Source organism: Rhinopithecus roxellana, chromosome 2 (genome assembly GCF_007565055.1).
Source record: "Rhinopithecus roxellana isolate Shanxi Qingling chromosome 2, ASM756505v1, whole genome shotgun sequence".
In the NCBI taxonomy this organism is placed as follows: domain Eukaryota; kingdom Metazoa; phylum Chordata; class Mammalia; order Primates; family Cercopithecidae; genus Rhinopithecus; species Rhinopithecus roxellana.
The window spans coordinates 89,345,199-89,359,935 of NC_044550.1; the positions used below are offsets into that span (position 1 = coordinate 89,345,199).

Here is a 14,737-nt window from a genome sequence, read left to right on the forward strand (position 1 = left end):
CCCACTATATGTTGAAAATATCATCAATCAAAATGCAGTTAATGTACCTAGCCTACTGAACATCATTGCTTAGCCTAATGATATGGTTTGGCTCTGTGTCCGCACCCAAATCTCATGTCAAATTGTTGTCCCTAATGTTGGGAGAGGGACCTGGTGGGAGGTGATTGGATCATGGGGGCAGATTTCCCTCTTGCTGTTCCCATGATAGTGGATGAGTGCTCATGAGATCTGGTTGTTTAAACGTGTGTAGCACTTCCCTCTTTGCTCTCTTTCCTGCTCCGCCATGGTAAGACGTACTTGCTTTCCCTTCCCCTTCCCCCATGATTGTAAGTTTCCTGAGGTCTCCCAGTCATGCTTCCTGTACAGCCTGCAGAACTGTCAGCCAGTTAAACCTCTTTTCAAGTTACACAGTCCCAGGTAGTTCTTTGTAGCAGTGTGAGAATGACACATACACTTAGCCTACCATAAACATGCTCAGAACGCTTACATTAGCCTACAGTTGGACAGGATCTTTTAACACAAAGCCTGTTTTATAACAAACTGTTGAGTACCTCATGTAATTTATTGAATATTGTACTGAAAGTGAAAAGCAGAATCGTTGTGGTACTCGAAGTTGAGTGTGTCATAAAGACGAAAAGCTTGTTGGATCATTGGAAGTTGGGCACCGTCTGTACTATTATTGTCAGTCTTCTCTTAACCAGCTTCATTGCCTGGAAGTGAGGTCTCAATTTGCATACCCTTTAAGTACTGAACAATTTGCTGCTGCTACTACTAAGTATTATTTTCATAATTTTAGTTTCATTTTTCTTAAAAAAAAATCACTTTTCCATTTTTACATACACGTGTAAAAACCCTCTAGTAACAGCTGCACTGTGGAAAGGAAGTGTTTGCAGACCTTGAAAGGAAGCACGTTGTACCCCACATGGAAACACTGTCTGCCTGAGGCATAATTGTAAGTGAAAAGAGTAAGCGTGGTTAGTACAGTGCTTTCTAATAAAGTAAGGGGAATTTCCTAGACAAGTAAGACTAAATAAAACAGATTTTTGATGCTGACACCTCATAGCAAGGAATTTTCGTAACAGGAACTAAACTTAAGTTCTGTAGGGGATGGATAGGAGGAGAGGAGAGGGGTTTTTCTAGCTTCCAGCTATTTCCAGAACATCTGTAAAATAAGATTCACTGTTTTTTTTGTATTCTTACTTTCCTTAACTATGTGTTCTTACTTTTAATTAACTTACTTTTCGAAAACCTGAATCCTTAGAAGAGACAACTCTAAAAATTTTGCTTATCATATGGGGCCTGGCGTGTGGTAAATGCTCACTGAATTTAATAAATGTTGATTGAATGGTCATTCTCTGCAGATGCCTACTAAAGCAAATATAACTCTTGCAAGTTAACTTTGGATTCTTTGGGGAATGTAGAGCAACAGCCTATCTATCAGATAAACAAAATTGTCATGAGTGGTAGAGATTACCACTTACCTTCACATCCTCAAATCTTTCCCATGGATTTCCTGATATAAAGAGTCAACCCTAAACACAGGCTAATCGGTAGGTGTTAAGGATGCTAGAGCATTCACTGCCACAGTATTTTATCGACTTTGAACATCGGTTGTCTTTCACTTCATGTGTGCTTTATTATCAGTGCCAGGAGAGCCGAGTTTATAAGGCTTGTACTTAATTTGTCCTTATTATTTTTGCCTTCACAGTTGACAGACATGAAATAATTGAAAAGCCAGCTAATGTTTGTTATTTCCCTCTGTCACAGATAATCTAGATCATGGTGCCATTTATTGTACTTTCTAACTTGTTAATGCTATTAGTTGTCACTGAATAATTATTTGCATTTAATGATCACTGTTCATTTAATCCTTGCAGCAGCTCTAGTAACTTGCGCCAGGCCACATAGTTAGGAAGTGGTGATCTACCTTAATTTCCTATTTTTCTAGATTTTATTTCCTTGGGCCAACCTTTTTTGTGATAAAGGGAACATGGTAAAAACAGATTTTAAAAAGTTTACAGAGTATTTTTTTTCCCGCTTTCTGTTTTAATGTTTCACCATTTATTATTTAAAAATTATTAAACTAGTTTTGAGTCTGGAATAACATTTTTACTTAGCATCATTCAGAATTTGAGAGTAATGCTGTCATCTTAGTAAAGACAAGTAAGTTTTTTTCACAAACCAGACGAATGATTGCTGGTTGCAAGAGCTAATGATTAAAAACTGAGGAGACAAAAATATGAATTACTCTTTGAAGTACTTTGCATTTTCACTTGAGAAATCATTTTATTTTTATGGTTCTGCATTCACACGAAACTCTTTAACAGTGCTTTTCCTTTATATTTTCTTGAGGCATTGCTATTGAGCTAAGTAGTCATGAATTTGGTGAAGAATGGACTTGGGGGGAAAGATGTTCGACTGCTGATTCACTTTGGAAGCAGATAGCACAGTGAAAATGATAAGGCGATAGAGATTGACATTATTAAGTGATGTAATTATTCAGAGTTGTAAATAGAATTTAGTGTCTTCTAAAAACTTTTTCATGACATACAGAAACCAGACAAAGCAAGGACTTGGCAGAAATTGCTGAAGACTCCCTTGCAAGGTGCATATGGTTCACGGGGATCTGAGAGGAGCATAGTATGCCGTCCATGTTGTGCTCTTGAAAGAAAAGGGGTATGCTCTCTGCTCCCTTTCTACTCCTCCCCCTGGCTGGAGCGTGGATATGGTGGATGAGATGCCACCCTAGAAGATGAGATGGAAGCCATGGGTTGAGGATGGCTGAACCACAAAATAGAAAGAGTGTGGCTTCCCAATATCATGGAAACACCTTATCAGTCTTAGACTTCTCATGTTCACACTATTTTGTGTATGAGAGAGTAATGAACTTCCTCTTTGGTTATGTTATGCCATTGCTATGTTTAGATTTTTTAATAGTAGCTGAGTTTGTGTCCTAACTAATAAATTTGATGCAATTGACTATATACGATAAAATAACTTATTCATGGCAGAAGGCACCATAAACCAAGTCCAAGGGTAAGCAGCAAACTGGGAGAAAAGATATTCACAGGTCATGTTTTCAGAAGGCCAGTTTTTATAAAGTACGCCTAGAAAAAAATCTCACAATTTTTTTTTTTTTTTTTTTAAAGGCAGAATCTCTCGCCATGTCCACCCAGGCTGGAGTGCAGTAACCCAATCTCGGCTCACTGCAACCTCCACCTCCTGGGTTCAAGCAATTCTCCTGCCTCAGCCTCCCAAGCAGCTGGAATTACAGGCGTGAGCCACCACCATTGCTATTTTTTGTGTATTTTTAGTAGTGACGGGGTTTCACCATGTTGGCCAGGCTGGTCTTGAACTCCTGACCTCAGGTGATCCGCCTGCCTCAGCCTCCCAAAGTGCTGGGATTATAGGTGTGAGCCACCATGCCCAGCTGGGAAAAAAAAAAAAAAAAAAGACAAAAATCCCGTCACAATTAATTAGAGACTTAGAGTAATTAATTAGAGACTTAGTTAAAAGTTATGAAGTGATTTTACAAAAAGGAAACCGAAATGACTCATGAACATAAAAAAGATGATCTTATAAGAAAAACAAATGAAAAATAAACTGAGATATCATTTTCACCAAGCAGATTGGCAAAACATCCAGAAGCGCTTCGGTCACCCTGACCTTGCTTGGCAGTGGCAGCCCTTTGCACTCACACTCCTGATCCTCCCTGCCTGTTGCCTGGAATGCTGCTCCCTTCAGGATCCACGTGGCTAACTCACCTCCTTTGCTCAGATGTCTTCTCAATGAGACTTGAATGTAATCTCCATGAGGGCGGGATCTTTTTGTTGTTTTTCCCTGACATATCCTAAACATCCAGAAAAGCCTTCCACATAAAATTTGTCAGTATTTGTTAAATTGTGACAGACTATATTAGTAAGGTTGTGGGGAAGTAGGTAGGCATATACATCGCCAACTACCTGTGGAGGACAGTTTGACAGTATCTAACAAGATTACTATGTATGTGCTCCTAGACCCAACAGTTGCCTTTCTGGGACTTTATCTTCCAGCTACTACTGTATGTACAAAATTACTATTGCAGTTTTTATTTGTTTTTATATAATTGTATAATATTGAAAACAATGGGAAATGACTGTCAGTAGGGGGTTGCTTGAGTCAAATATGGCACATCCATATTTGATTCTACAGCAGTAAAAAGAGCAGGAATGCTCTACAGCAGTAAAAAGAATGCTCAAGAAAGCTATCTTTTGATGAAAAGATCTCTAAGAGTTATCGCAAAAGAAAAGAGCTATGTAGAGTGTGCTATCTTTTCTGTAACGAAAGAAGTTGGTGGGAAGCATAAGAATGTATGTCCATTATTGTGTGCATATACATAAATTCTAAAAGAATACCGGAAGAAATAGTGGAGAAATGTGAGAACTTGCTACACAGGGAAAATGATTAGGAATAGTAAGTTTCACTGATAGCTCTGGGTATTTTTTCATTTTGTGAAGCAAGTGAAAGTATTTCATGTTCAAAAAAAGTAAAAAATAAAACTTAGAATGATAGGTGCTGTAGGTCTAAGGAACATTTGAAACATTTAAATATACTAATAATTATCTTTTGTGTATTTCAGGGATATAAAGTAATTTGTAAAAATGATTTCAATAGTTGAATAATGGTATTTTTATGAATGTGTTTTATGCTATTGTTCTTTATTATGTTAAAAGTAATACGGGTGCTGCACTTTGTGCTATATGTTTTAATTTTGTTGTTGTTGTTGTTATAGGTAACAATCTGATTCTGTTACTGTTTCTTTTCAGCCCCGATGATATTGGGACCTGCTGGTATATCCTTCTTTCTGGTTCTGTGTTCATCAAGGAATCCATGTTTCTTCCAAGAAGCAGGTATCGTATAGACATTCTGTAACAGATTATCCATGAAGCTTGAAATTCTTTTGCAGAATTGAGTTCTAAAATTTTTTTCTTTTCCTGTGTCCTCTTCTGCTGACGCAAAGCAAGACAGTACTTTGGGGTGTAGATATATGAATCTTTAAGAAATAACTTTGTTTTTTATACACTGTTCCAATCTCTTTAACAAAGAGCAAGAACAGAAAACATGCTGATGCCATGTGCATTTGTTACATGATTATGTCACTGTGTTGAGGGCACATTTGCTCCTAGGGAATAAAATCAGCTCAAGATAGCTTAGATAAAGGGGGACTAACTTAAAGAGTATAGCAGGCAGTCTCATAAACATTTAAAGAGAGACAAAGAAAGTTCATTAAGACCACATGGGTCTAGAAATGGAGAGCCAGGGACTTTCATTGACATTTTTTGTTTCTCAAGACCATATGACCTTTCAGTTTTGCATTTGTCTATGGATTGGCTCCCTGCTCTGTAAGGCTGTTAATTCCTTTCTCCCTGTCTTTGACTTGTATGTGCTGACTACTCACTTACGGCCTTATGTCCCTAATGTTTACATTGTTTGACTACAGTGCTGGTATTGTCTTTAGATTCCTCAGGATACAATCTGACTGGCCTGGGTTGGGGCGGATGTATTCCTGTCTTCCAACCAGCTGTGGCCAGAAAGGGTTAGGGCTCATCTGTTGCATACATGATTGCCTAGGTTCAGGTTCCCCAAGGGTGTCAGCTACTGAGTTTCAGTAGTTATGTTTCTATGTACTTTTCGTAAGTAAATAATTTTTACTAAAGGTTTTAAACTTTTAAGTATTTTTATTTTAAATTACGAAATAAATATTTTATTTGAATTGACTAAATTTGTTAAAGTACGGGGATTGCCCCTTTCTGTCACTTAGCTCTTCTATAAAAATATTCAAATGTCTTGTTGATAAATATTCTCAATGGGTCAGGCTCTTATGAAGAATCTATTTGAAAGATGTGAACAAATTTTTATAAAAGGTCAGAGTCTGAAACAAGGAGAGGTAATTTTACACTGTGGAGAAAGATCAGCCTGGGTGTGGTAGCTGACGTGAGTAGAACGGGCCTTTGGTGGCCAGAATGCTAGTGAAGGAGTGCCAGAGGCACATTGCATCTAATTAAAAATAATCTTGGGTGGGATTCTCATGCCTCTTTGCCCTTCTACTTCTTTGAGGTCAAATTGACAAACATATTCTCTTTGGAAAATGGTCACATGAGGGAGGGAAACTCTACTGCCTGCTTGTTCCTGTAGTAATAGTCTTGGAAATGATGCTACCATTGGTGGTGGTGGTAGTAGTAATAGGAGATAGTAATAATTGTAATAGTAAAAATAATAGTAATAAAAGAATGATGACAAAATAGCTAAGCTTTTACATTATTTTCCATTCACCATTTTAAATGTTTTGTATATATTAATTTCATAACTCCCCTTTGAAGTGGGTACAATTATTACCTATATTTTATGAATGAGGAAACTATGGTAATACAGGATGGAGGGTGGTTGTACTTCCTGGAAATCTGCCTAGAAAGCCTGGATTGACCCTGTGAGCTAGCTTTGATAATTCTAGGAATTCTGTTTCCTGCAGGAATATCTCCACTGGAATCGTAAAGCTCTTCCACTCCTTCAGACTAAGGACCTACTATTTGGTCCCTTTTTGGAGGTTCTGTCTGACTCTGTTTCTGAACTTAAAAGAAGGTGCTGGCAAACAGTATTTAAGCATTGGCATATTTTTAAAATTACATATAATTTAATATAAAAGTAGTAATTACCATATACATTTTCAAAAATAAAGAGAAGAAACATTATCAGCTAAAATCCTCTCATCCAAGATAATCATTCTTTAATAGTATTTTTTCTCTACACTTATATGCTTGTGTTTAAGATCATGCTTTAAATACAATTTAATGTCTTCCTTATTCCGGTTAAAGAATATATATGTTGCCTTATAATATTAAAAATTCTTCTTAAAAAGGTTTACTCTTTATAACTTCTAATGCCTATTTAACATTTAGTTATTTGAACTTTCCACAATTTAGTTAATAATTGTAAAGGATACATTTTATTATAAATAATGCTATAGCAAATGCAATTTGAAATTTATGTCTTAAAAAGAACACTGATTGTGACTTTATCATCATCTTAATACAAGGTCTGTTGTACAAACTAAATGCATAAGACTGAAGCCCCAGAACAGTGAAGAAGCCAGTAGTGGTCGTCCTTGACTACCAGCCGTTATCAACTAGTCAAGTAACAGCTTGTTCTAACTTCTGGAAAGGGAACTTAATGTTCAAAAGACTGCTATTCTAGAAAAAAGAGGACTTGCAGTTCAGACTTATTTCTTGAGCACATTGGACTCTGTATCTAATTATTTTAAAAGATGACATAAGTTACTTTTTTTCTGGCTGGATGTCAAGTGCTTGCCAGTTAGTACTTTAATAGGGTAAAAGAGGGAATAGTGGTTCTGACAGAATGACAAGTCAGTACTATTTATAGGTTATTGCTTCATGTTGCACCTGCTGACATTTGCACTGTCCAAGTTGTTTGTTTCCTTTGGGGATGTTGCCTTAGGAATAGGACTGAGATTGTTTTAATGAGAAAGAGTTTAGTGGTGTTATGCTGAAGATTGGCATTAGTGATTCAATATATATTTCTCTTCCCAGAAAATACTGAGGTTCTATATGGATTAGGTATTACTGACAGTCCAGTTTCATAAAACAACTAGTTTACAGATGATTCTTCAACCTATGTTTTTATCATGTAAGCCTGGAAATTGGTTATCAGTATATAATAAGTCAACTTTCTCTTGAAAGTGCCAACTTGTTTTGACGGGTAATTCACCTTGAAAGTACCAAAAGATCTGGAACAGCATTTTTATATTTTTGACTAATTCTGATGAAATTGTTTTCACACATGATTTCATCCAGTGAAAAGGAGGATATATATGGCAGAAAATCTGTCATTTGGCTTCCAGATTTAATTAGCCTTATTGAAATCCCTCAGTCAACATTTAAGTCAGCATTTTATGTTTTTCTAATTTTTTTCTTTTGTGTTAGTTACAACTCTTCCTAGATAGATGAGGGTGGTTTAGGTATGTACTTTTACTTTGGTTGTTCAAACATGAGTGTTGTTCCTTGTTAAGGTTTGTAGAGCTTATGAATTCCTATGTGACTATCATTGACAGCTTGCTTACTCTTCTCCACTTCAAGCAGTTTCAGTGATCATGAATGTTTTTGTGAGTTTTATTTTTAATCTAGTAGAAATTTGTCAAGTTTTGAAACATTGATATTTATACAAGTGCCTGTGACACCATGTATTTTGTGTTGTTACATATATTGTTGCCTTCAGATAGAGCTAAACTCTTATTTGAATTATAGTTGTATTGAAGCAAGGTATAATTTATAGTTATTGTTTTCTTAAAAGTCGTTTAAAATGAATTCAGTTTCTTTGTATCAACAGAAGATTGCTAGCAAAGGTAATTTAAGAATGGAGTGTGTGGGTGAGAGAGAATATTTGCCATAGGTGAATATAGAAACAGTGCAAACTGTGATGTGTTTTTTCAAATCTATGAGTGAAGCAGTTGTGGCCACTCGGTTGTAAGGTTGTGTGCTGCATAACTTTATGAGGTGCTGACTACACCCATAGTCATTGCAGGTTGATTTATTAAAATAATTGACAGGCAGAGGGTAGTAAGAAGAAGGAGTTTTTCCTACATAATATTTTCAGAGGCATCATTTGCAACAGCTGTGGGGCTGGAAAGCAATAGATGAAGATTATCTTATGAGGTTGCAGATTTAGAAATGGTTTTCTAATGTACCTTTGCTTTATGCTATTGTACGTAATGGATAGGAAAACACTGACAATTTTCATTGCCCCTAAATACCTGAAATCAGTATATTTAAAAATTATAATAGAAATTGTGGAATTTAAATTTTTGTCTAAAATTACCCCATTCTATGAATGATGAAGCCTATTTCCTAATAAAGTCACAATATAATAATGAACCAATATATTATTTTTTGGCTGCTGACTTTTGGAAGGCTAGGAATTTATTAAAGATAGGTTCAGACTGTATTTCTAAATGTATATCTAGCTCTTTAGATTATTTGTTAGAGAAGGAGATAGTTTACCTAGGTTTCATGTAAACTTATTGAGTTAGAGCATTTTTCTACTAATTTATCAGTCATTAAAAATCCTATTTGCAGTAAGAAAAAAAAAAGCGTACAATTTTTATTTTGTGGGGAGGGGGTTATGGAGTCTTACTCTGTTGTCCAGGCTGGAGTGTAGTGGCACAATCTCAGCTCACTGCAGCCTCCGCCTTCCACGTTCAAGCGATTATCATGCCTCGGCCCCCCAAATAGTTGGTATTACAGGTACCTACCACCACATCCTGCAACGTTTTGTACTTTAAGTGGAGACGAGGTTTCACCTTGTTGGCCAGGCTGCTCCCGAACTCCTGACCTCAACTGATCCTCCCACCTTGGCCTCCCAAAATCCTGGGATTACAGATATGAGCCACTGCCAGTTTTTGTTGTTGTTGTTGTTTGGTTGGTTTTTAAAGAGACAGGTTCTCAGTCTGTCATCTAGTCTTGAGTGCAATGGGGCAGTCTTAGCTCACTGTGGCCTCAACCTCCTGGGCTTAACCCATCCTGTCTCCTCAGCCTCCCAAGTAACTGGAACTACAGGCACACACCAGTATGCCCTGCTGATGTGAAAAATATTTGAGGGGAAAGATGGGGTCTTGCTGTGTTGCCCAGGCTGGTCTCAAACCCTGACCTCAAGCGATCCTCCCACCTTGACCTCCCAAAGTTCTGGGATTACAGGCGTGAGCCACTGCACCTGGCCTATGCTAGATATTTAAGACATGAATCATTATTGTTATACAGAGAGACTCTTTTATGTTGGTCACAGTCTTAAAAAATCACTGCTGTTGAAATGCTTAATCTGATTTTCTTAATAAAATCAATTTTATCATAGAAGTCTCAAAGGAAGGGCCTTTTAATAGAAATAGTCATGTGTCCCATATTTAATCATAAACAGCATCTTTATTGCTCTGATAGTTTAAAACTTTTTATATCTTTTATATAGAGCATTTGGAGAGGAATCTCTTCACTTTCTTTTATGTGTTGGCCAGGTAGGGACTGTAGGGTTGAAGGGAAATTAATCCCAGGGTAGCTATTAGTCTTGGAACTTTGAAGATGCCAATAGGAGGATGGTAATTAAGGCTGGAAACCAGAGAGATTAGGACAAAGACTATACAGAGAGTGGTGGCTTCTGATGCATGGACTTTAGGGTTTGATTTACCAGGTTATTTGGGCAGCAGACTTAGTAGGCAAAATGATCTATACTACAAGTGCATTAAGAAATTTTATCTATAACTGAAAATGTACTGGCAGTGGGAACTGCTGTACAGTGAAGTGCCATCAAAATTGAGGTTTGCTTCATGGGTCCTTTCCATGCTTATCTATGGATTATTCTCCTCATTTTATAGGTTTCAGTGTTTTTTCAAACATTAATTGAAACTTGCATTGACCTGACCACTCTCCTACTGTGTGGTCTCTACAATGAGTCCTAGAGTATTCAAAAGAAGCAAGATGATCTACCCCTGCCGTCATGTAACTTAGTGTCTGCTTGGGGCAATGAGGCGGTTGCATGGGAAGCAGAAAAAGTTCCCTGGGTATCATTGAACAAGTACGTAGTACAGTGTAAATCGACGTGGCGAAGACCATACAAAATGCAAAATCATTTCAAAGACAGGGATATTTTAATGTATGTGGAAGGCCCTCAAGGGTGGCTCTTAAGGGGGTATTTTTGAGTTGGGTTTATAATTTAGATTGTTGGAAAGTGGTCAGGAAGAAAATGTGGACATGGTAAAGAACATGAGTGATGGCACAGAGATAGGATTGAGTGAGGATGATTCAAACATAACCAACAGCTTGAGTGAGGACAAAAGATTGAGATCAATTTATCTAGAATGCAAGTGTAGTTTAGGGAGTGAAATAGTTACAGAAGCATTGGTAATAGTGGCATCGATGAGAGCTCTACTTTACAAAGCGGTATAACTTGGTTGGAAAGCCGGGACTGTTGGTAAATTAGGTCTCAAGTAACATTGGCAGAAGGTTGAAAGAAATGTGCATATCATGTATTTACACCACATTGACTGTGTCCATTTACAATTAGTGCTTCTCCTTCATTGATACCAACTGTATCTATAATTTAAAAATTAAAACTGTGCTGTGGTACTCTTAATAATCACATTTTAAATCAGAGCTGACAGCTATAGTGAGAATAAGTGGAGAAACAGAACATTTAACTAATCAGTTTGGAGAGGCTGAAATACTATTCTCGTTATGATTCACATGACGAACAATGAGCTACTTGAGTTTAAAAGTCGCAGGCCTACTTTCTGCTTGCCGGTGCTGCATGATAAGTTAAGTGATTGTTCTGAGATCCTGTAAGGTTTTTTTTTTTTTAGTAATGGGAGGAGGTAAAACAATGGATGAGTGGTTCTATATGTGGCAGAGACTGAAGACAAATTTATTTATTTGTTTTCAAGTGGGATTATTTATTTTAATTTTGACTTTGATTTTAGATTCAGGGAGAACTTGTGCAGGTTTTTTTTACAAGGGTATATTGTGTGATGCTGAGGTTTGGGTTTGATTGAATCCATCACCCAGATAGTGAGCAAAGTGTGCAATAGGTAGCTTTTCAATTCTTGTCCCCTTCCTTCCTCCTCACTCTTGTACTCCCCACTGTTTGTTGTTGCCATGTTTATGTCCATGAGTACCTAATGTTTAGCTCCCACTTATAAGGGAGAACATGTGATATTTGGTTTTCTGTTTCTGTGTTGCAGCCTCCAGCTCCATCCATGTTGCTGCAGAGGACATTTTTTATGGCTGTGTAGCATTCCATGGTGTACGTGTACCACGTTGTCTATCCAGTCCACCACGGATGGGCACCTAGTTTGATTCCATGTCTTTGCTATTGTGAATATTGCTGAGATGAATGTGCAAGGGCAGGTTTCTTTTTGGTAGAACGATTTCTTTTCCTTTGATTATATACCCAGTAATGGGATGGCTGGGTCAAATGGCAGTTCTATTTTTATTTCTTTGAGAAATCTCCAACCTGTTCTCCATAATGTCTGAACTAATTTACATTCCCACCAATAGTGTATAAGCGTTTGCTTTTCTCCACAGCCTGGCCAGCATCTGTTGTTTTTTGACGTTTTAATATAGCCATTCTGACTGGTGTGAGGTGGTATCTCAGTGTGGCTTTGATTTGAATTTCTCTCTTAATTATTGATGTTGAGCATTTTTTCATATGTTTTTTGCCACCTGTATGTGAAGACAAATTTAAGTGTTTCTTATTTCATGTAAAGAGCTATATAGGATTAGAAAATCATATTCTTGGCCGGGCGCGGTGGCTCAAGCCTGTAATCCCAGCACTTTGGGAGGCCGAGACGGGCGGATCACGAGGTCAGGAGATCGAGACCATCCTGGCTAACACGGTGAAACCCCGTTTCTACTAAAAATACAAAAAACTAGCCAGGCGAGGTGGCAGGGCGCCTGTAGTCCCAGCTACTCGGGAGGCTGAGAAGGGAGAATGGCGTGAACCCGGGAGGTGGAGCTTGCAGTGAGCTGAGATCCGGCCACTGCATTCCAGCCTGGGCCACAGAGCGAGACTCCGTCTCAAAAAAAAAAAAAAAAAACAAAGAAAATCATATTCTTGAAAGAGTACACATTTGTTTTAAGTCATACAATGACTTACTGAAGATACCTTAAGGAGTATGGCATTTTAAAAATAACTCACTAGTGAATTATGTTACAGAAGGGTAACTTTATTGGACATTAAACACATCCAAAAGGCATAAAGATAAGTGAGGGATGGAGTTCTGGAAGTTGTATATTCACGTAAGATTTACTTTCAGGTATTGGCAAAAATCACAGCTGGAGTGCAGATTAAGCATGATAGGAGTGTGGTGATTGGAGAAGGAATGGAGGGGAAAAAGGAAAAACTACAAATCATGTTAAAACTGTCCTTATTGAGTTTTACAAGTAATATACTGGTCTTACATACCCTTTCCTCCTACCATGGGAAAATATCACTAACTTATAATAGGATTAAATGAGGCAATACATAAGCTTTTTAGATGTTTTCTTTATAGAGAACATTATTAGAAGTTGCTGGCCGGGCACAGTGCCTCATGCCTGTAATCCCAGCACTTCGGGAGGCTGAGGCAGGCAGATGACCTGAGGTCAGGAGTTCAAGAAAAGCCTGGCCAACATGGTGAAAACCCCATCTTTACTAAAAATACAAAAAAAATTAGTTAGGTGTGGTGGCAGAAGCCTGTAGTCCCAGATACTCGGTAGGACGAAGCACGAGAATTGCTTGAACCTGGGTGGCAGAGGTTGCAGTGAGCCAAGATCATGCCACCGCGCTCCAGCCTGGGCAACAGAGTGGGACTCCATCTAAAAAAAAAAAAAAAAAAAGTTGTTGTTTTCTTGAAAAGGAAAACCATAAGACTTTATTTAATTCATATTTGGAATGGCCTAAAGTTAGATGATGGGAGAATTAGTAAGGGTTACTAAGTGTGTAAGAACTGCTTATCTTAGGATTCGTCTTGTACAACTCATTATCATGTTATTTTTGCAGAAGCAGGTGATTGGGCCCTGTAGTTGGTCAGTTAATAAAAGTACTAGGTTAGGCAGGGAGCCATCCATTTTAACCTAAAAATGTTCAATTTGATATATGCATATATGTATAACTGAATCTAGAGTTAAAATATACACATGTGCATAAATATATATTTGTTTGTGTGTATGTGTATCAATTCATCCTCTAGGACTTGACTCTGTTTCCTTAAGTCTTCTGCACTTATTTACCGCGCACCTAATCCAGCAACAGGTGTAAAAAACTGACATACCTGTATTAGTTTTACAAAGCATTAACCTATTAAGTAATTATTAAGTCGGTAGTTTATCAAGAATGAGCGGTATATGTATTGTTCTTTTTAAGATATTAATGTGCAAAACCTAATCACTACAAGGGGTAGTGTCCCAACAACTTTATCTTTGAAGAATTGTTTACCAAAAGGATTATCAAAAGTTACGAGCAAAAATGACCAGAACTGATTTCTAAAATCAGACATTACTCCAGGTTATTAGTCATGTCTTTTCAAGAGATTCCTTACCTTTGTGCTTAATCAGTACTAATGAGCTCTTTTATCCTGACTTCTGATCTAAACTCACCTGCAATGTTTGATATGCATATACTTCTATTTTATTCATCCTACAAATATTTATTGCTTCTTACATGCTTGCTTAGAATGTGGTGCTGAACTAAAGGAGAGATCCTCCTCATGTGCTATCAAAGCCAAGAGATTAAAAAGTGTTTTGAGAAGGGAGAAGGGTCACTTTGTCTAGTGCTGCAGGGACATTCGATAATGGGAGACATAACCTTTGGATTTAGCAACATGGGAGTCCTGTGACCTAACAGGACTCGTGTTAGTGGAGTGGTGGAGCTGGTGGAGGAGACAATGGGGAGAGAAGAATTGGTGAAACAGAAAATTTCATCATATCAAGAAATTTCATAGTGAAGTAGAGCGGGAAAATGGGGTGCTGACTAGGAGTTGTAAAATCAAGAGGGGTTTGTCTCTTCAAAATTAGGAGATGCTAGCATGTGTTTGTGTGTTGATGGAAACGATCCAGTTGAGAGAGGTACAACGGTGATAAAGGAAAGAGGGGAGGTACTTGCAGAAGTGTATGAAATGCCCACAGTGGGGTGGGATGGGGTGGGGGAGGTGTTAGCTTTTGAGAGT

General features: G+C 37.7%; 1 protein-coding gene across 1 annotated transcript in view; it reads left to right on the plus strand.

The window, feature by feature from the left end:
- RAPGEF2 (Rap guanine nucleotide exchange factor 2) overlaps positions 1-14,737 on the plus strand; it is a 269,038-nt gene that overhangs the window by 111,829 nt on the left and 142,472 nt on the right. Inside the window, 1 exon segment of the mRNA XM_010383053.2 lies at positions 4,806-4,889. Coding sequence (XP_010381355.2) covers positions 4,806-4,889 — 84 coding nt within the window.